The 23027-nt window shown below is 32.3% G+C and overlaps 1 protein-coding gene across 4 annotated transcripts; it reads left to right on the plus strand.

Annotated features, from left to right (window-relative positions):
• Positions 1-34: 34 nt before the first annotated feature.
• LOC130655268 (xaa-Arg dipeptidase-like) lies at positions 35-22964 on the plus strand. 4 transcript variants are annotated; one of them, XM_057458003.1, is made up of 10 exons: positions 35-302; positions 1179-1389; positions 2025-2415; positions 15840-16052; positions 16936-17202; positions 18283-18542; positions 19011-19392; positions 19777-19989; positions 20355-20624; positions 20845-22964. In XM_057458003.1, exons 7-10 carry the CDS (start codon positions 19071-19073, stop codon positions 21213-21215), a joined length of 1176 nt encoding a protein of 391 aa, XP_057313986.1. In that variant the 5' UTR covers positions 35-302; positions 1179-1389; positions 2025-2415; positions 15840-16052; positions 16936-17202; positions 18283-18542; positions 19011-19070; the 3' UTR covers positions 21216-22964. The 4 variants fall into 4 exon arrangements, with proteins under 4 accessions (XP_057313986.1, XP_057313985.1, XP_057313984.1 ...); XM_057458002.1 differs by having other exon boundaries at positions 2155-2415; positions 18283-18645; XM_057458001.1 differs by having other exon boundaries at positions 2155-2415.
• Positions 22965-23027: the final 63 nt, after the last annotated feature.

A 23027-nucleotide genomic window follows, 5' to 3' on the forward strand; every position in this document is an offset into this window, starting at 1 on the left:
TAAAAACAATAGCTACTGAAGTAATTGATCATCGAGCAACCGACCTGAATAATATTAGTAAGAAAATTTGGAAAAATCCAGAATTGAGTTTTAAAGAACATGCAGCTCATGAGCTACTAACAATATTTTTGGAGAAAGAAGGATTTAATGTTTCAAATAAAACACCATTAGAAATTTCTTTGTTGCTGGAAATTCAGGAGGTTTAAAGATTGGTGTTTTATGTGGGTATGATGCATTACCTGGAGTGGGTCATGGTTGTGGACATAATTTGATTGCAGAAGCTGGTATTGGGGCAGCGTTAGGTATGTTCTGGTTTTTATGCATATGTAACCAAGGATATAATAATAATATGTGCATGTTTAATTACTAAAAAAATGTACAATCCAGTAGAGATGTTAAGTTGTCACATTAGGAAATATTTTTGTAGTTCAACAGCATAAGTTACCTAAATGTAAAAACCATGTTTGTGAATTTCACATGTTATTTTGTAGCATAATTTAGGAATCATGTTGTGGAATACATTGCATGGTTTATGGAAGTACCCTTTTTTGATCAATAAACATAATTTCAAGCATAAGTCTAGTATAAAAATTTCACTATCAAAAAATTAATCTTGAATGATTGAACATTTTATATACCTGTCTTTATTAAAAATGTCCTATCTTAACTGTCCTTAATTGATATTTTTAATACAAGATTAGAGAACGAATGTTCTACTTTTCATTAGCTATGTCACATTACATGCACATTTAACTTGCTTCACAACCAAACCTACTTAATGGTCAGTTATTACAGATATTTTATGAATATTAATGACGTATTAACAGTTAATAAAAATTATTGACAGTTCATCAGAAAAATAAATGATTAGTTAAATATGTTGTCTGCCAATTTTAAACGTTGCCAGTCAATTTAAAATTGCAAACTAAGATGCAGATCACGCAGACACGTAATTTATGCAGCTTAATTAAATATTTGAATGTGAATATATTGAGAACAAAAGGAGCTTTATAAAAAATATAAAAAGACTTGTTAACAAATTTCTTAAAGTTTTTAATGTAAGTCCAACATTATTTTTACCTCAGCCTCCGTCAGGACATTATGATGTTATAATGTTAAAGCAACACCTAGAAATGCGTAAATATACCTTTGATACTATATTATTTTGTTTTTACTAGGACTGAAAGCTGCAGTTTTTTTAAAACCTGATGTCTTATTTGAAATAATTGTGTACGGTACACCTGCAAAAAAATGGAATTGGAAAGATTGAGATGATCAAAAAAGATGTATTCAATGAAACTAATATTTGTTTAACGTCTCACTCTGCTTCTTTTGAAATTCGAAAACCCATGTTTCTTGCGGTCTGCCAAGTTAAAGTAGAATTTTCAGGTATGTGTTTGCTATATTCCAATCAAGTAAATGGATAAGAACATGTGCGTTTGACGAACAGGTAAGGAGATATTGGAGGATTAAAGTTTTTTTGATGATGTCATCAACCCTTTATGGTTAGGTTATTCTAGCTTTAGAAAATTGGTCCACTTTGGTCCCAGACGGTTCCTAGTTACCCACGTAGAAGATGACGTCAGTTATCCCTACCTGTTTCCAAGTTATTTGGCCTTAAAGTTTTAAGTGCATTGTAATGGCTACGTTAATTTAATTAGCTATTGTTATTAAATTAATGTCAGTAACGTTGTGATGTTTAATTTGTTGTTAGCATTTAAGACATCATTCTTTGATTGAAATTCTGAGTCTAAAAAGAGATTTGCTTTGATGCTGTGACACAAGTTTAATTATTTACATTTTACAAAAAAGTTGTACACCTAGATGTTTATGTTCCTTTCACATTTAAAGAACTATTAACGAACACTTTCAGTTTTGAAATTTCTTGACATTTCAATTAAATATTTCCACCAGTGTAATTTTCGTAATGGTTGCTTCAAATTGACTTTAAAATATATTTTTTAGCTTGTCGTACTTTAAACTCCGTAAATGTAATTTTGATTGAACATGCTTTTTTACATTAGTCCCATTATTGAGATAGTGTGAATAGAAATTTGAAAAATGTAAGTAGCTATAGCTTCATCCTTAGTAATTACTTAAAAGTAGCCAAACAGATGTCAAATTATTAATTTCTATCAACCTTTATGAATACAGGCAAGGCATCTCACACTGCTGCTGCACCATAGGAGGGCATTAATGCATTGGATGCAGCTGTTGCGTGTTACAACAACATATGTCAACAAATGAAAACAACTTCACGAACTCAATGTGTAATTTTTAAGGTTGGTGATAAACCGAATATTATGCCAGAGTACGCAGAAACAATGCTTAATATTCGTGCTGTTGCAGATCAGGACATGTTTAAACTTTGTGAAAAGGTCATCTCATGTGCAAAAGGAGCTGGAATTGCTATTGGTAAATGCTTTGCTTACTGTAACCCTGATAAGTTTGTAATATATTTCTAATAATTGTAAATTTAAAAACACCAATACATGAAGGGGATAAACATGCAATTATATAAGGGTTAAATGAAAAAGCAATTTGGCTGTTTTTTATATATTTTACTTGACAGTGCATGTTACCCACACTAATAACAATCACACGGAAATTAGACACAAGTTTGCTTACTGTAGTAACAGGCTAGCTCTATTTATAGGAAAAGCTACTTTTCCAAAAAACCGCATTTATTCAATCATAAGTAAACTATATTGCTCACAATCACCAACTTGAAATATCAAAAAATAAATATATCTGGTTAGCAACCTTACAAGATACAAGATTACAAGATTTATTGTCAATTTTTTTAACTAAACTAAACTATTTGGGAAAAAAGTGGCTGTTCCATAACAAGTGTAAACTATTATCCTAGAGAATATGAACAAAAGACAAACAGAACACAAAGCAATGTAAGTCCAGTACAGCATTTTTAAAACCACAGAAAAACATGAATTTAATATTCCCTAGAACTCTTGCAGATTTTAGCACAGTTGCTATTTTTTTATTTTAACATTCTAAGAAATATTTATATTAAAATTTCTTCTTTTTTTAAAATGACTTGCATAATTGCTTACAATGTGATCATAATATTAAATGCTTAAATAAGCATCATTTGTTAAATAAGTGTCCCTGTTAAATATCCTCCTGCTCTCCCCCATTAAGAGTGAAATTAATAAAATGCAACCCTACTGTATAAACTCTAGCTTGCCTTATAAATGTGTGAAGTTCACTTCTCTAAATAAATAGAACAGAGAAGGCACCTTTTTTAAACGAACAAGCTCTCCTCAAATAAATTACTTGTTACAAAGACCAATGTAAATTGTAATTTTTTAAATATTTTATTTTGTATGTTGATTTAGTCATTCCACATTTTTAATAAGACTCTGTTTAAGAGAGTACCTACACATTTTCATCTGAAATTTCCATACTTTTTTTTCAAAATTCTTATATAATTGCCTTTAGCAAAGACGCTGCATTGGGTAATATGAAAATATGGAATCTTATATTAGCAAGATTTTGTTTAAGCTTTCTAAGTTCGGCCTTCTTTTAAAAAACTGATATATTCTGATTTATTTTCTCAAAAACTTTGATATCAGAGAAAAGTTTAACGATGACGAATACATAACAAAAGATTTAGCAAGTTCAGATATTGGAAATGTTTCTTAAATAAAACCATCAATACATCCGTTGTGTGAAATCCAGTCAACTGAATCAAACCATGAACATGAATTCCAGAAAGCAGCTGGAAATGTAATAAATCAGTTACCAACATTGAATTCTGCTAAAAGTATGGCAATGACAGCTATTGATGTGATATGCAAACCTGAATTGATGAAAGATATTAACAAAAGTTTAAAAGAAAATAAAAAGAAATGGTATTTTTTTATTTTGTAGTTTTAATTGATTTTTTTTTCTATTGTAATCGGTTCTGCGAGCACAAGATTTCAGAGAACAACCTGGAGGAATAAAATTTATTTGTGAAAGTTACAACAAATGTAGCTGGAGATGCGTGTAGTCAGTATGTTGGCATTGCTGATAGAAAGCAACATTTACTTTAAGAGAAGAAACTTTTGCAGAAGAAACTTGTGGGTCTCCAAATCAAGGGAAATAAATGGCCTCGTTCATATTCTTGTAAGAAATGGCTTTCGGAAATTATTTTTTACAACAATTAACTTTTGTGATATGCATATGCGTTGATTTATTATTTGTTCAAGGTCTTAAATTGTCATGTAAAGTTTAAAATGACTAACCCCTATGGCTCACTAACAACAGTTCATTTCTAAGTAAAAACACTTCTCTACATTCCACTGATAACTTCTCCCCCACACAAAACTCTTCCAAGTGCGAAAAACTTCTATTTCAATGCGAAACACTTCTCTTCCAATGCACAACACTTCTCTTCTACGAATTCAAAGAACAAATGTGGTCTTTAATATGGTGATTTGGCCAGTTTTTCTTGACATGAACCTACGTTTATAAATAAGTGACATCTGATTCCCCTGCACTTAATTTTGCAGAACAAACTATGAAATTAGAAAATATGAAGAGACCATTTCTAAATAGAACATTTTTGGATTAAGAAGGGTTCCAATTTAAAGCCATCAAGTACCAAATTTTTTTCCCAGAGAGCCTGGGGGAACTGTAAGCCTCCCAAGTAGGGAAAAAATAATATTAAAAAAGAAACTTCGTTCAAAAACGAAATTTATAAAGAAGTCTCCTCTGTGTCACTTTCTTCCAGATCAGAAAAAGTTGATGTTGTAATGTCAATTTTATCACCATCAATACTTTTCTTCTGCTTTCCGTATTTGTGTGGTCCTGAATTTAATCTTCGGACCACATTTCAGTAATAGGATCTGGTTCAAACTGTTTCATTGATGGCCCCTCTTCACCCACTCACAATGCACCATCTAAACGATCCCTTCCTAGACGGTTGTAAAATTCTATTTTTTAATGTGATTCATTCTGGAGACAACGTGGTCTAATTTTGCATTGAGGCTATTTTCCACTTCAAGGAAAAAGTTCGCGTAAGGAACAATTCTTTACGTAATTTGTTACGTGTTGCTTTGAACAACAATTTTCACTTGTTATATATTTTGCTGCGTAAGGCAACTCCAATTTAATTAGTTAGGGCCCGTCTGACCCTAATTTTCACGAAAACAAAAAAATAATAATATCAAGCAAAAAAAGTTTTAAAGAAAAAAAAAGAGAAAACAAACAAACATTTTCTCATCCCATCTCGTGAAAATATATTGAGCATAGAACATAATCAATAATGTTATTTTTTGTTGGTTAAATGTCAAAATACAATTATACTAAACAAGGTGAATCAATAATGTTACTTTAGGACCATCGTTAGTAAGGCCACTGGAAGTTGATTCTTTGTTCATGGTAATTTGTTGCGATAAAAAGTTTTGTAATCACAAAAATAGTTACGTGATTAAACAGAAGTTTAAATTTTTATGTGATTTATAACAAAAATTAGCTACTTTTGCTAAAATAGTTATAATACAAGTGAAAAACAAGACAGATTATTGTCGCAATAGCCTCCATCCAAGTATTTTTATCTTTTCACCTGGAGAACTAGTTACATATTTTTTAGAGAGACAAATTATTATTACTTTTCTTCGCAACTAAAAAATATTAACTGTGTGTGTTATGCGAAAATACATAGAAAAAAACGGTTGTCGTAACACCCTTCTGTGTTGTTATTTTTTAATATTTTTTTTGTTGTTCTGACGATACATTCTTGATAAAGTTATTTTTATTTTGCCGACCGACCAACCGACCGACCGTAACCTACTATTGACTTCGCTCGTGGAACAACTAATTAAATTAGAATCGCCTAAATTTAGTAAACTTAGTAAATGCACGAAAATACTTCTACTGATACGAAGACGTCTTATTGCCAAAAACAAATACAAAAAGAGGTTTTGGGCTCGCAAAATTTTTATGGAACGAAAGCAGAAAGCCGAATACCATCTTTTAGTACACGAACTCACATTGCACGATCAGGAATATTTTTTCAAATATTTTAGGATGACCCCATCGAAATTTAAAGTGTTCTTAAGAACGGTTGCGCCTTTTATAACGAAATTATCGTTTAAACGCGAGGCTATTTGCCGAAGTGAACGACTGGCCAAGACACTACGCTTTTTATTGACTGGCGATAGCCAAACAACCATTGCATTAAGCTGCTGAATTGGCATCACAACTTTGGGGAAAATCATCAATAAAGAATATGTTAAGTTTCCTAAATCGGAAAGGAATGGAAGCATGTTGCCCTGAACTGAAATGGAATTTCAATAATTGTATTGGTGCTATAGATGGCAAGCACGTTGCAATGTAAGCTCCGTTGCGCTCTGGTTCATATTTTTATAATTATAAAAACACACATTCCATAGTTTTGTTAGTAGTATGCAATGCTGATTATGAGTTTATTATGGTTGACATAGGTGGCTAGTTACAATGGTACAGTCTATGTATAGCAATGCTAGAAGTCGTGTCAGAATTAACGATACACTTAGTGATGAATTTAGTGTAAATGTTGGTGTACATCAGGGTTCTGTACTTAGTCCTTTGTTGTTTGTTCTAGTTTTAGAAGCGCCATGGGAGTTATTGTATGCAGATGATTTGGTTCTCCTAGCAGAGTCGATGGAAGAATTAGTTGAAAAGATGAGAAGTGGAAGGGTGAACACAGCAAAGTCTGAAGTCATGATTAGTAGCATTGCAGCCAAGTGTGACTTTGTAGTTGGAAAGTGGTCTTGTGGAGTTTGCAGGAAAGGGGTTGGTAGTAACTCAATGTTTTGTCAGACTTGTAAGCATTGGGTACATAAGAAGTGCAGTAATGTTGGTGGAAGGTTAAGGGCTGACATTCAGTTTGTATGCAAGCGTTGCAAAGGTGAGATTATAGAGAATGAAGTATTTCTAGCTTCAATGATGTACAACAGTGGCTCGTTAGAGATAGTTGAGAACTTCTGTTACTTAGGTGATATGTTGGGCAGTGAAGGGGGTGTTGGAAGAAGTGTTACTTGCAGGTTAGGTTCTGCTTGGAAAAAGTTCAGAGAGTTACTTCCTTTGTTGACCAGCAGAGTCTTGTCAATTGAGTTAAAAGGTAGGTTGTATTAGGCCTGTGTAAGAAGTGTTATGTTGTACGGTAGTGAGACATGGGCAGTGAAGCAGGAAGATCTTGACCATTTAGAAAGGAATGATATGAGAATGGTTAGGTGGATGTGTAACGCCAGTCTGAGAGATGAAAGAGTTCAGATGAGCTAAAAAGCAGGATAAGTATCCGTAGAATTAAAGAATATCCAGATAAGAAGATTATATTGACTGGGGCACTGGAGGGGGATAATTGGGTAAGAAAGTGTAGAGACTTAATAGTTCCTGGGGCAAAGCCCAAAGGCAGACCGAGAAAGACTTGGCAGGAGGTTATAAGGACAGACTTGATACAGAGGAAGTTGAGTTTAGATATAACACAGTCTAGATCAGATTGGGAGAGGGTCATTAATATACCTGTCCAACCCATGCTAGCATGGAAAACGGACGTTAAGCCGAGAATGATGACATAGGAGATTGTGGTCGAAACAGTGATGGGGTTGTGTACTCCAACAGTAACTTGGGTTATTGTTGGAGTACACAGTCTTTGGTTTAAAAGAGAGGATCTTTAATTATTGACAGTGCAGAACCAGAAGAATTATCAAAAACGCATTTGGCATAGCTTCTGCATGCTTCAGAATTTTCCCCCGCCCTATCATAGCCAACGTTAGTACAGTTATCAATGTGACTGAAGCTGTGGTGAGCCTTCACAATTTTCTAATAAAAGAACGAACAAGTTAAGATATAGCTATTGTCTGGTTAATTTTATTGACAGAGAATTGTTTTCTCGCTTAATGGAGAAATGAAATGGAGGGCTTAATGGAGAAATGAAATGGAGGGTGACACTGGCCTTATTCCCATCAAAATGGTGCAAATAACTACTCTTGAGACGCTAAGAGATCATTTTCCCGATTATTTTTGTTCCTCTGCTGGTGAAGTGCCATGGCAATGGAATATAGTACAAAGCACACACAGCTCCTTTGATAAACTTTGACCTCTGTTACTATGTATATATATACTGTACAACTTATATAGGACTTGCTAAATTGTATAAAAAATACATATAATATCTTAACATTTAATCTTCCAGTTCATACAATACCTCCATCAGTTTAATCCGAGCCAATTTATTCTTTTTGGGGTTGAGTGTTTTGAGAGAGCTTACCAGACTCTGACAAAATGAAACATCACTATCCTCAATTTTTTCGTTTTTCTCGTCTTTTTTTTCTATATCATCCATCAATGATCTTGCCAAGAGGGCATCAATATTAGTTGTCTTGGTGTCGCTGAACGTTTCCTAACATTGCCTATTGCTCTGAAGTGCAAACCACTGCTATGTGTAGATTGTGAATCAGATTCGCCAGAAAAAATATCATGTGAGGCAGGAGATTAAAGAAATACTTGATTTTGTAGGTGTGGTTGCTACTGGAGATGTAGGAGATGCTGAGTTAGTGGTGGCCATTGATAGGTTCACGTTATTAGTAGTTTCTCTTGGCGACAATATATCTCTCAAAAACACCAGTTCATTGAAGAACAGACATTTTGATAACACTTTTCCAGCTGAACCCGATGCGGTTTCTTTTTCTCTTCTTTTTAAGCAACGACAGTAGTTGTCTTTCATTCTATTCCAATGCTTCTCTGCAACATTTCCTACAACACAAAAAAATTCTTAAAATTTTATTTGTAGCTAGCTAGCTATATGTATATTTTCTTTGTTGCTCTCACTCTCCTTCAGAATTATTATAACATTCTGAAATATTTTCTGTGATAGCTATAGCTAGCTAGATTTTCAGCATAAATTATATGCTTATAAAACTTTGTAACAGTTACTATCAATTCCAAGAACTAGGTATATCCTTCTGCATGCTTCATCCCTCTTCGGCTTTTCCTTAATTGCTCTACATGTTGTGTTCAATAAACAAGGATAATCCCTGACAAGTTTAATCCAAGTGGCCAACATATGCTCCAGGCTTTGCGATTCTGCAGGCCTACCAATGTCTTCTCTTGCATCACTAACTTGAAAATGTTGTGAACCAGCTGCGTAGTTAAGTTTCTTCTTATCATTTCATCCTCATTTTCAGGTTTAATATAATAATTAAATGCTTTATGGACTGACCTCCATTGGAAGAACTGTTTTCAAAATTTCAATATACAATTCATTGTTGTGATCTATTATAGATAATACATTAAACTCTTCTAATTCTCGTAGATCCAAAAAATTTTTCACAACTGTACAATTCTGGAGCAAAGTACAATGTTTGAGGCCTTCAACTGAGAACCACGAAAATGAAGAAGACTACTAAACCAACACACAGGGATTATATTATAAGGTAAATCAGACAGATTTAAGATGTTTATGCTCAAAATACTGGCATACTAAATGAAAGCCGGGAAACCAACCTTAAAATTTCTAGACGTCTGTTTGGCTTAGGCATATTTTAATGTAACAAATATTTTTTTAGCTGTATGAATGTTTTTTCTGCACCATAATAAAAACGCATGCTACACAAGCCTGACTGAGTTATTCTGAATGTGCTATCAAAGTGTCGAATATCTGTTTAGTAAATTAACGTTATATGTAGATATGCTGAACTTCCAGAATGCCATAGGATGATCCTTGTTTACTGCTCATTGCAAAATGCCGTTTGCACAACCTAGAATTTGCTTGCAGTAAGACAGTAATAAGTTGATTGATGGTGTAGCCAAATAGTTGCAAGTGAGACATTGAAACACATCAACCCAAGGGGCTTTTTCTCTGTGTATTTGTAACAATATTTTCAACGCTTCTTTATCTTCACTGTGACACTCCACAGCCACCATAGACGTCATAGAGGCCTTTATTTCTTCCAGTTTCATTAAGATGTTATCTAAAAATTAAAGGTAAAGCTTTATAAATCCAAAACATCCGAATTAAAAAAGTCCCAGGAGTTTTATTTAAAATAATGTTACCTGACTGTGGCATTGCATTTGCGTGATTGGTGTTTAAAGTACTGTGTGAGCGCACACAGATTGAAGACATGCAGAATACCTTGCGTGAATTACATTTCCAAAACGACATGCTTGTTGAAAAAGGTTTTTCTTGAGTAGAAACAATACAGGGTGACCACTCCTCCTTAAATTTCTTAAATAACCTTCATGGATTGTTCATCACCGTAAAATAAGACGTATTTCTCTGTTACCTGTAATCTTATATTTTCTATCTTTCAATATGTATATTTGTATAATATGCGTAATTTTCTTTTCATAGAACATAGTATGTAACATTAAAAATAGAGAACTAAAACTGGTTTTCTCCTTAATTCTCCTTATTTTTTTATTTTTTTTATTATCATTTGCAGCAAAATATTCTTAAAAAATGTCAATATGTCTCCTTAATTCTCCTTAATATCCTTACTTTTGTTCTCATTTCATTAGTGGTCACCCTGCAATACTATAGTTTAGAAAAATGATCAAAGAAAATATTGAGAAAGTACAACTGTACCTCTTGTTGCTGGTGAATCTTCATACTTCAGAAGATTTGTCTTTAAAAATTAGTCATAAATAATTACTTATTCTTTTGCCTTTGGGTTCGACCAATATGAGCTTCAAGCAAAACGTCTCCAGTAAAGCCTTACTTCGTTTTCTCGTTGCCAAAGTTTTTGTAGTGGAAGAAGCATAGCTATATGTAAAAATAGAAAGCTATAAAGGCAAGGATTAATCAGCATAATAAATAATCAATTTTTGAAAAAGGAAATATGTGCAGAATTATATACAGAAAACTCATAATTAAAGGGTTCTTTGGGAAACGCTGAACATTTTTTCAGACGTCCCCCCCTTAGAAAAACAAAGTGAGCAATTATTTAAAGATTAACATCATTTAAAGATTCAACAATATTTTCATAGAATTAGAAACACATTTGAAACCCAAAATGTTCTTAACTTGTTTTAAATTCTTATTTTATGCCTGATGTTCTTATATGGTTTGTGCGAAAATATATTTTACCCAGGTGGGCTTCTTCACGTCTGAGTTCGAAAAATCCTAAATTGTGGGGATGGAACATTATATGCTGAGCATTTACAGCGCTTTCCCCTTCTACTGTGTAAAGTGTTCCTTCGACAGCTTAAAGTGAGTTAAGTGTTGAATGGATGAAGATATTGACATTTTCTGTGCAAAAAACCAATATTTACCAACTAAATATTAAATGGCCCTTTGGGTACATGCATTAAAATGCAGGAATCCTTTTAAACCATGGCTTGCACAGGTAACAACAGTAATCATTCTCAGTTCTGTTTCACCAAAGCTTTAAGCTTTTTCTAATGCCACCTTTTTTCAAGCTGTAGTCAATGGTCTATTACAACTTCATCACCCTTGTAACTTACCACTTAGAAATTAAGCTTTTCCTCCACACATCTAGATGCATGCATTTCATTTTCCTAGTATTGAAAATTGAAAGAAATAGGGCAGTCCAAAGAACAGTTGAAGTATGTAGCTAACATACTTTTACTAGCAGAACTATCGAAAGCACTACTACACTCATTTTCTTTTGTACTCTTCTTTTTAATTTTTTCTTTTCATACTCATTTTTGGATACAAGCCAAACATCTATAAAAATACAAATGACGACAGACCTTGGAATTTTTCCTGTTGTGGGGTTGAAGTTGTTTCAGGCTTGAATTATGGTACATCGTCATCAACATCAATGTTGTTAAACGTGTTATCTACCTCCTCATCATATATTTCAACTTTAGGGCTTGTCTTTAATGTAAACACAAGTAGCACTTCCTCACTGACCAAAACTTTTGTACTAGTTGGATCTTCAAGAATACAAATGACATTATTAAATGTTTGTTAAACACTTTTTTGTTATCATTTGCAAAAAAAATGTTTCTGTTGATTTCATTGAAACGTTGTAAAATGTTTGACTTCCATCTTCCAGTAATCCAATAAATCTATTTTCCTCTCTGCCACACATCCTTATTTGCACAAACTGGCAATCACTCATTCACCTTATTTGAATAGTTATATCTTTTGTAGCTGTACTTTCACCTCTGACATTCTTTTTCTTAGTGATTGAGGGTAGTAGGGTTTTCAACTTACGTAAATATTGCTTGTTCTATGACTATTGTTATCACTTGCATGGCGGGTGTTAGCTAGACAAGACAGTGAAAATCTTGTGGTGATGATGTCGCAGTTGTTGTCAAGGATGAGCAGGGCATAAGATTTTCAAGCTACTCTGTAACAACTTCCTTACTATAGATTTTTTTCTTTCCTACACAGCAGTTAATAAAATAAGTGACATGGTGAGGTCACTGTTGCCATGTATAAACCTAATAAAAAGTTAAAATAATGCAGAGAAATGTTAAAATACAGAAGAGAATTGTTTCGTTCTGTATAAAAGAAGTGTTTTAAAGAAAAGTGAGCCATGGGGGCCATTGTAGAAGTTGGCTACCATAAAATGCCAACAATGATAAGAAATCAAATGATTTTGAAAGATTTGGTTAAAGATTATTACATACAACGCTGTAACAGTAATAACAAAACTGATATTTAAAGGAAACAAATTATACGAAAAATAACCTACAGAATTAAATTAAAATTAGTGAGAATTTACTTCCATTCCTATCCCTATTTTAACATATTATTTTTAGGAAATTTCCCAACTGTTTGGGCCGAAAATCAAGAAATCGCAAAAGTTTCTTTTACGAAAGCTTTTCAATAAAAAATAGTTATGGTTTTAAAAGCAAAAAAATCCTGATAAAATAAAGACTGCAGCAGCACATTTCAGTTTCTCTTACTAGCATAAAAAATTACTGATATAAACAGATTATAAGTATATGTTGCATTATGCAAATATTATTTTGTTGTGTTTTTTCATAATGTTTTTAAAAAAGTTCTGGTGATTGTGCAAACCCCCTACTTAATAACGCCCCTTTTCTTCATGTGAAAATTGAATTAGTGTGTTCATTTCCCTTTTGAATTATAGCATTCAGTTTTTGTACTGTATATACTTTAATCTGTTGTATTTATAACATACCTCAATTTTATTTAGACACATTTTTTGTTATGTGGATAGCGCAAATATTTTATAGCTATATTTTTATTACTTTTTTTATATTCTTATATTTCATAAACAAATAAAGTATATAAACAAGCTTTAAAAAGTTTTAAAGTAAAAGTAATTTTTACATTGCAGTATGTGAATGTTTCAATACGTTGCTACAAAGGAAAGAGTGCTGTATATACGTGACATATAAAGCTTAAAAGTACTTTGATTTAATCAGGTGCTGTAGACTAACACAAGAAAGGTGATAAATGCTTGCTTCATAGTTTGATTCTTATCATAAATACTCAATTGTGCCTGGGGACCGAAATTATTTTGATAGTGGGAGGCTTATTGGAAGAGAGACAAATGGTTTATTTTTTAATTTTTACGACATTTTCTGTAACACAAACCCCCGGCTTAGTCACATGAAAAGATGAGATTGGTTAAAAAAATTCAAAATAATCTAATTATGCGCAGAAATAATTAAAAGTCACATGCTCTTCTTAAAGCCTACAATCAGCTAATTTCGGTTGCAACCAGGTTGCAACCAAAAGTAATTGCACATGCTATTTCTATGTCAGATTCACATATTTTGAACAGGACTTAGGATTTAGCTTATTTGTTTAAATTCTAACTCTTGAAGTGTGCTTATTGTGAAGACATCAGCATAGCCATTTTCCACAAATTTCACGACCTTTGTGAGCCGAGACGTGGATTATTTCGTTGTGATGAGGTGTTAGAGAATGTGACTAGCAAATTTTAAATGCTTTCTGACCTATGTGTCACTGAGACTTTGAGCAGCTACGCAGAACATTGACTGTTTGACGTATTTGTATATATTTGAAAATTGACAAAAAAACTGTCTTAGCATTTTTGTGCAGATTGTACCCTGTGAATTTAATATTGAAATATTTACTTTTTAAAATACAGCAAAATAGGTCACAGTTTTACAATACTTGCTTCTCTCCCAGAATCCTTACCTGTTATATTTCTGACCAATTCTGTAACTGTTTGTCAAATATTTCATTAAAATGTGGCTTACGTAGTATCACAATAAATTAAGTTAATTAAGTGAATATTATTTGAACCTGATGATATCTTTTTAAATTTCATGGAAATGCGTATAAATTTAAGAGATTGCATATTCAATACAGATTTTTTTGTCAAACGACATGTTGGAACAGATGAAAGATGTAGTTTGTAGAGAGATTGACTAGAAAGCGTCTGATTTAAATTATATAAGTTATCACATTTGGGAAAATCCTGAACTTGGATATGAAGAATTTGCAGCTCATAAACTACTAACAACATTTTTGGAGAAAGAAGGATTTAATGTTTTAAAAAAGACACCATTGGAAACTTCTTTTATTGCAAGATATGGAAATTCAGAAGGCTTAAAGATTGGTATTTTATGTGAGTATGATGCATTACCTGGAGTGGGTCATGCTTGTGGACATAATTTGATTGCAGATGCTGGTATTGGTGCAGCATTAGGTGTGTTTTGTTTTTACAAAGATATAAGTTTTGTTTATGATGGATAAGGAAAATACCATTACTCTTCATTACTAAAATCCTAGGCATTAAATAATTACACATAATGTTTATCATCCACATTGCCATTGTCATGCTATTTGTTTCTGAAATATATTTTGTGTAATTGTGTAAAAAATTCAATCCCCTTCCCCATAATAAAGTGAGGTATATAATATAAATATATACGAAATGTGTGTGACAAAAGGACATCAGGTATTATTAACTAGCTGAGGGGGCCAGGGAAAATCTACTGGATTTTAAAAGCAAAAATTTATAGGCATATATTTTAATTATGTCAGCAGTCGCCCGTCCATATGCAAAAAAAATATTCTTAACTGGTTTGAGTTCTAAAATCCAATAAAAACGATGCCTATGATCATATGCTTTCATTTTAGAATACTGTGTCGTGAGGTTTTCGAGTATGACTGTTATAATTCTGAAATCCCCTAAGAAGTCTTTAATTCCATAAAAGTTAAAAAATTTTACAAATCAAGTAAATTCAGTTCGTTATAGTATGAATTTATAAATTTCTCTGGGGGCAAAAAAAATTGTTGCTGCAACACGGGGACAAAATAGATTTGTTCTACTTTGTTGGAAGGACAATTTTGTTGCAGGGGTAAATTTTGTGCTGGCAACTATTTTTTTTAAATGTTTCATTGTGTCGCGGCCCTCTACAGGTTGTTGCAACACATTTTTGGAACATATTTTCTATTTACCAATTAATGTCACCCATATGACCATTTAGCATGCGATTCTTGATTTCCTTATGTAAAGAGGCTGAAAAAAAGTTAAGCGTTTGCCCTCATTTATAATATAATCTGTGAATTATTGCCAAATAGTGGTAGCACAATTGTTTGGTCTATTACTATTTAGACGAAAATATTAGGTCAGATTTTCGGCTTAGGGGAAAAAATGAAGTTATAAAGAAAAAACTTTAGTTTAAGTGAAACAATTTTTCTTGATTGCAATCAGTTTGAATGCATTTTTCATATTCAATGTCACATTCTACTTTTCGTTGTAGTCCTCAGTAGCAAACACTTTTTTCTCATACATATATTGTGTATGCTATTTGGTGCATAAATATTTTGTGTGTATGTATTATAGTATTATTTCTATCCTTTCACATCTTGAATCCTATGAGTGGACATGGTATGAATCTATTTTAATTTTTATTATTCATTCTCCTTTTAGGCCTAAAGGCTGTGTTGTCGCTAAAGTCAGATGAACCATTTGAAATAATTGTTTATGGCACACCTGCAGAAGAAATTGGATCAGGAAAGGTGAAGTTAATTGAGGCTGGTGTATTTGATGACGTTGATTTTTGCATGATGTCTCACCCAGCTAAGTACGAAATTCCGCAACCTATATGGAATGATATTCATACTTTCACAGTGATGTTTACAGGTATTTTTTTTATTTTTTTTCTTCAAAAATTAACCCTATTTGGTATGGGATTTTAGGGGCCCGCTATCCATAAATTTTAGAAGAGCTATACTTATGACAAAAATTTGGCACAAATAATATGAGACAAAAAAAAATATCATATATACTTCATGACCTCAGCTTTTTAAGCTTGAGGTCATTAGCTATTGTAAAATTAGGGAAAGTACGTTTTATTCAATATTTTATTTTGATTTTCTGTTAGAAATACAAATGTTTTATAATATATACCTTCCGGTTTGCACATAAATCCCGAAAAATCTGATATATTTTATGTACAGCTTAAAATTGTTGGAAAACCGATTCAACAGGTAGCAAAACTTAGCCAAAAAGTTTCAATTAAAAACAAACACTTCATGGAATTTTTATGGCCCTAATGATCATTAGATCAGAACTTATAGCGTTTTCCATTTAAGAGAGTTGGTAATGTTGTTTTGGGCAACATGTAAGTCGTGACGTCATCGACAGGTAGAGTCAAGGTTTTTGAAAAAGATGTCAGTTATAAAAATATTAATACTTACAAAGTTTCATATTTTAAGTTTACCATCGCCACTTTATGACCCTACGTTTTCCAAGGGTTAAATGGCAATAAAAGTGCTTGCTATTTCTCTTTCTCAGCAAGCATGCAATAATGCTGTTTGAACATAGAATAACACGATTCATTAAAACAATAAATTTGCTGGATTGCTCGATTGGTTGCTTTGATTTAGAAAAAAAATTGTTAATCTTAGCAAAAATATATATTTTGGACACATATGATTTGTTTTGCAATGTCTGTTTTAGCTGTATTTCAGTTTACTTTTAAACCAGATAGATTTACGTCTGCAAGAAAAAAAAAATACTTTAGGTAAAGCCAGCCATGCAGCTGCTGCACCATAAGGCATCAATGCATTGGATGCAGCTGTTACGTGTTACAACAATGTATCCATGCTACGTCAACAAATGAAACCGAGTTCTTTTATAAATGTTACAATTCCAAATGGCGGTGATAAGCCCAACATCATTGCAAGAGCATCTTATATAATGTTTTATAACCGTGGACTTACAGACAAAGACATGTTTGAGTTGGAAGAAAGGGTATTTTTATGCGCAGAAGGAGCTGCAACCTCAGCAGGTAAGTATTTGTGTTAAAAACACACTAGTCTTAATTTGATCTATTTATATGACCAGCAATTTTTTCTCTCTTATTTTTGTAAAGAACAAGAAAAAACTAGCAAGAGGGAAGGGGTCTATGTGTTTGTGCATGTTCTTGTTTTGAAAATAATTTTATTTCTTCGATTTCTTTGATTGATTGTTTACCATTATGCGATACTTGGTTAGTTTCTTCAGTTATAAATCGTTAGATGTGTCAAGATCTTTGCTTGCGTAATTAGCATTGTGCGGGATGACTCGTTTCTTTTTGTGAAGATATTTATTAGAGTATACCATGGAGGTGTAAAAAAAGAGGAGATACATCTTCTTTAAAGCTAATAAAATCAGGCATAGTGCAAAAACAGGTGCTGCATTCAAAGAGAACGAACTCATCTTTAAATTTCCCCACGGAAAGTTGGTTTAAATGTTTAAAAACAAATTGTGATTGGCCAATTCTGACTAACTGTAAATCAATTTTATTTCATGCAAAGAGTCGCCAAGTGTTGTGTGCGGTTGTTTGTACCTAAATTTAAAAAAGTAACTTTATAAACAAAATACTTTTAATTCCAGATAAGGAAAATTATGAGAACGACTGTAAAATTAAGGTGCAGTAGCTAAAACTATGATCGGAGTCTTTACAAAAGAGTGAAATAGAATTTAAATGGACAACTCGTGAGTTCTATTTTCTGTTCTTTTATACCTCCATGAGTATACGTACAAGTATTCTGTCATTATGTATTTTATTTTTGTGGAAAGGAGAAGGAAAAGGATGAAGTCCCAAGTACATACTTAGTTGGGGGTTGGGGGTATGCCTAAAGCAAACTTGAGCAATGGGGAGGAGGTCAAAAATGGGGAATATATGGGCGAACCTACTTTTTTTACAGATTGAAAAAAAAATCAGTGGTTCCATTTTTAAAATTTTATTATCTAATAGGTCCAACATTTTCTTAAACACCCATTTTGCTGTGTTCACATGGCATCTTCATGAAAGTCTTTTGTTATGCATTAATTTAACACTAAAGTTACCATGTTTTGTGTACTATGTATTCACATAAATTTTTAGGTTGTTCGATAAAAATTCTAAAAGACAACTTCCATAATTCAACAGTAAAATCAAATCCGATTCTGACTGATTTGTATGTTTCAAATGCAAAATATTTGGGTGTTCAGTTTAACGATGACGAATACATAACAAAAGTTTTAGCAAGCCGTCAATACATCCGTTGTTTAAAATCCAGTCAACTGGATCAAACCATACACATGAATTCCTGAAAGCAGCTGGATATGTAATAAATCAGTTACCAACATTGAATTCTGCTAAAAGTATGACAATGACAGCTATTGATGTGATATGCAAACCTGAATTAATGGAAGATATTAAGAAAAGTTTTCAAGGAGTGTTTAGTATCAATACTGTATTATAGATGTAACTTTTTTTAATTGCTATGTATCCTAGTGTTCATTAAAAAAATACTTTTAATGAAACGTTGTGAAAAGAAAAAGTCTGTCTGTCAAGCCTTTTTCAATATTATGTTATTTAACAAAGAATCCTGGATTTTTCTAAAATTTAATTTGAAATGCAAGCTCCTGCTGTTTCAGTTCTGGAATAATCTCAAGTTCCAACTATGGATATTGAACACTATTATAAGATTGTACCTGATCATCTGTGTTCCTAATTCTTTTACTATAAAAACGTCATATATCAATTTTTCGAGACAACATCAATATTGGTATTTTATAAAATGTAAATGTAATTTTTTTATTGACTATTTTGTTTACTACTTTGTTTAGACCCTTCAAATATGTAATCGGCTGGAACTGTAATATTTAATAGAGAGTTTTTGCTATATCATGGAGGCACAGTTAAAAGAAATTGCTTGCAAAGAAATTGATCATCGAGCATCTGACCTGAATAATATTAGTCAGGAAATCTGGAAAAATCCAGAGTTGAGTTTTAAAGAACATGCAGCTCATGAGCTACTAACAACATTTCTGGAGAAAGAAGGATTTAATGTTTCAAAAAAAACACCATTGGAAACTTCTTTTATTGCAAGATATGGAAGTTCAGAAGGTTTAAAGATTGGTATTTTATGTGAGTATGATGCATTACCTGGAGTGGGTCATGCTTGTGGACATAATTTAATTGCAGAAGCTGGTATTGGTGCAGCATTGGGTGAGTGACCTTTGAAAAACAAGCTAAGAAAAAGGAATAAAAAGATAAGGTTTCTTGATATTTACCACAAACTCTGGAATTGAAGTATAAACCAAGTTCTTTGAACCATTTCTTTTTATAATATTTTAAAAATATATTTAAGCTTTCATAAATCATGGCTTTATGCAAAACATTAATGACACACATAACGTGAAAATGCATTGTTATATTGTCTATTTGACTTCCCTGGCATCAAAGCGTTGAAAATGGTAGTGCACCAAATAAAAAAGAACACAAACTTATAAGGAAAAAAATTCCCACTGACGCACAACTGAATTTCGAATTTAGGCCTAGCGGACTAATTTGGATTTTTTGACTACACAATGTTTACAATTCTTTATTTAGGGTTAAAGGCGGCAGTAGCCTTATTTCCTGAATATAAGTTTGAGATAATAGTGTATGGTACACCTGCTGAAGAAGCTGATAGAGGCAAAGTTAAGATGCTTCAAGAAGGAGTATTTAAGGACGTGGATTTTTGTATGATATCACACCCAACTACATATGAGATTCCAGTACCAATGTGGCTAGCTGTATCTGAATTACAAGTTATATTCAAAGGTTATATTTATTTTGTTACCGTATAAATTCCTTATACATTTCTAAGTCCGTATTTTTTATTCATACATACGTTAAATCATTAAAATTTTAATTCAGCTTTTAGTTACAAAAATCTGTGCCAACGATTGTAAATACGAATTGTCATGAATAAAAATCAAAGTAAAAGCGCTAACTATAATCTTCTTATGTAAGTGTCTCAAGGAGAGTAAGACATTGTAATCGCAAACACACAAAATTCATAACATGGTCTTAAATTGTGATTTTATTTTCATGGGCCTGTGACGTGCCAAATAAATTTTCGACATTCTTTCAAGCCCCATTAGGTTCAATTTTATTTTGAATTAACACAATTGCATGTTTAATAGGTAAAGCATCTCATGCAGCTGCTGCACCATGGGAAGGCATCAATGCATTGGATGCTGCTGTTGCTTGTTACAACAACGTATCCATGCTACGTCAACAAATGAAACCAACTTCTCGTGTTCATTGCACCATTGTAAAGGGTGGTGATAAACCAAACATCATTCCCGAATATGCAGAAATGTGGTACAATATCAGGGGAAAAACAGATTCTGACCTACTGGCGTTACAAGAAAAAGTTATTCAGTGTGTGAAAGGAGCTGCTGCTTCAACAGGTTGTGTAAATAACTCTGGCAGCAACCAAAGAATAATCAAGACTACTTTTTGATTTTTATGACTTTTGGTTTTTATTTTACAAACTTGCTTATTACGTCTAAAAAACCAGATGTGTTAGAGATTGTTTAAGACATTTTATTTAGAACTTCAAAAACATACCTTATATTCCAGAACTAATCAAAATCGCATAAACTCAATATAGATTTCTTAAATTTTCAGGTTGCTCTGTAGTCATCCCTGACCAAGAATCTTTTCTTTCATCCATCAAAACAAACAAACCTTTAATAGATTCATACATTATAAATGCTAAAAGTCTTGGTGTAAAGTTTGATGCCGATAATGCATCAAAGGTTTTGGCAAGTTCAGATATGGGAAATGTTTCTCAAGTAAAACCATCAATACATCCGTTGTTTAAAATCCAAACAAATGGCCCGATACATACACATGAATTTCGACAAGCAGCTGGGGATGTAATAAATCAGTTACCAACATTGAATTCTTCTAAAAGTATGGCAATGACAGCTATTGATGTGATATGCAAACCTGAATTAATGCAAGATATTAAGAAAAGTTTTAGTGAAAACGTGTAAGTGCAGCTTGACAAAGACGAGGTTTTTATGAATTTGTTTGATGTACGTTTTGAACTATAACTATAATTATTTGCAATTTTTATGCAAAGGCTGACGCAGTTCTGCATTATCGGGGATTGTAATTTTTTGTTAGTTTTTGTTGTTGTATTATTTGTATTGAGTATTTTTAGCAGTGAATTTGTTTTAGAATAGACCCACTTCCATATCCATTTTCGTTCCGCAAAGTATTCATAAAAGAAACCCCAAACACATGAAAAAAAATAGTTTAGTTATAAGCAAACTTTAAGTTTTCAGGGAAGCAGTGCAGATATGGTTTGTTTACTCTCGTTATTTGCAAAATTAGCTTGTCATACAATCTAATTATTACATTTGGTAATATTACGAAATAATAGTATCTGTCAGATACTGGTCCGTTCTAATCGTTTATTTATTTTAAATGAGCTAGGATACTATAGCAGCTTTAAATATGATAATATGAGTAACTCGCTGGCTGGCTTATTCCAAACAAACGTATTTGTTGATGTTATTGAAGTGCTAAAATGAAGGGATTTTTTAAGTGATTCACAGCTTTTCTTGGGATGTTCTTCCCTATTTTTTTGACATTTTACGACCCTGTCCTAGATCCTATTTCGTAAAAGAAGTTACGGCCTAATAAAATTTTTAGTGATTTTGTTTAGTTAAAACAAATGGAGAGAGGCTCACTTCACAAAGCATGTTTGCTTTCTCCCATTCAATTTAAAACTGTTTCTTGGGAAATAAAGCAAAAAAATTCAGACATAATGCTTAGGAAGAAAACAGTTTTGCAACTAAAATTTGTCGGTCAACTTTAACTTTAACCAGAGAAAACAATATAAATTTTTTTTGTGGGGTCAAAACTAAATTTTTTATTTCATATTTTTCACAAATCAACATAAATCTTTCCCAGGTCCTACTTCCTGAAAAAAATTATGACACGAGTTTAACAACAGGGATGATATCATAATTCTAAGATAACTTCTGTTAGCGTCACCCTATCTTCAACATCAGAAAAAGCTCAAAATGAAATTCTCAATATATTTTCCAGTGTTACAGTAGCTTGCTACTTGCTGTTTTGCCTGCAGCTTATGCTGACCGGCTACTAGCAAGCTAGTTTCATTTTTTTAACTAAAATGAGTAATATGAAGTGCCCCTGAGCCTTAGTAAACTGTACATTAAGTTTTAGTTCCAAATTCACTAACAAACAGTAAAATAAAATGTATTCACATCATTTTAAAAATGTGGCTAGGTTTAGCTAGCTAACATAGACCAAAAAAATACGCACCTAAAATTTACAATATTTTAACTTTTTTTGTCACACTACCACTATCAATACCCTCTTTATAACTATGTTAACTTCGATTTTGTGAAACTGCCAGTAAGAAGCTGTAAAAGTCAATATTTTGTTAATACATTCAAAATTGTATGTAAACAACTAGCATCCAGAAATTGGCTCATAACTAAGATTGTTTTCATGTTATGCTGCATTTTTGTATGCATATTTCACAGAACGAAAGTTTTTATAAATTTATTATGTTTTGGTTTTGAGCAAAGCACAATTTTGGGTATGGATATGGGTATTTGGTACATTTTTAGACATTATTTAAATATTTTTAGACATTTTTAGGCATTTAGATATAGATATTTTTAGATACTTTAGATATTTATTGACATTGCAACAGAAGTGTGTGCATATTCTATTAAAATAGATAAATAGATGTATAGATTATTCCACGTGATTCTTTATTATTTCTGTTTTGCTGTCATAGTTATTTGTGGTTGTGTGTATTGTCATAA

The sequence above is a fragment of the Hydractinia symbiolongicarpus genome, chromosome 8, assembly GCF_029227915.1.
Source record: "Hydractinia symbiolongicarpus strain clone_291-10 chromosome 8, HSymV2.1, whole genome shotgun sequence".
Classification (NCBI taxonomy): Eukaryota; Metazoa; Cnidaria; class Hydrozoa; order Anthoathecata; family Hydractiniidae; genus Hydractinia; species Hydractinia symbiolongicarpus.

Excerpts from the sequence above, each read along its gene's own strand:
- LOC130655268 (XM_057458003.1), top strand. The coding sequence starts at position 19,071 with ATGGAGGCACAGTTAAAAGAAATTGCTTGCAAAGAAATTGATCATCGA. Across the intron at positions 19,393-19,776 it reads TGGTATTGGTGCAGCATTGG|GGTTAAAGGCGGCAGTAGCC; the intron begins GTGAGTGACCTT and ends TTCTTTATTTAG. Across the intron at positions 19,990-20,354 it reads ATTACAAGTTATATTCAAAG|GTAAAGCATCTCATGCAGCT; the intron begins GTTATATTTATT and ends CATGTTTAATAG.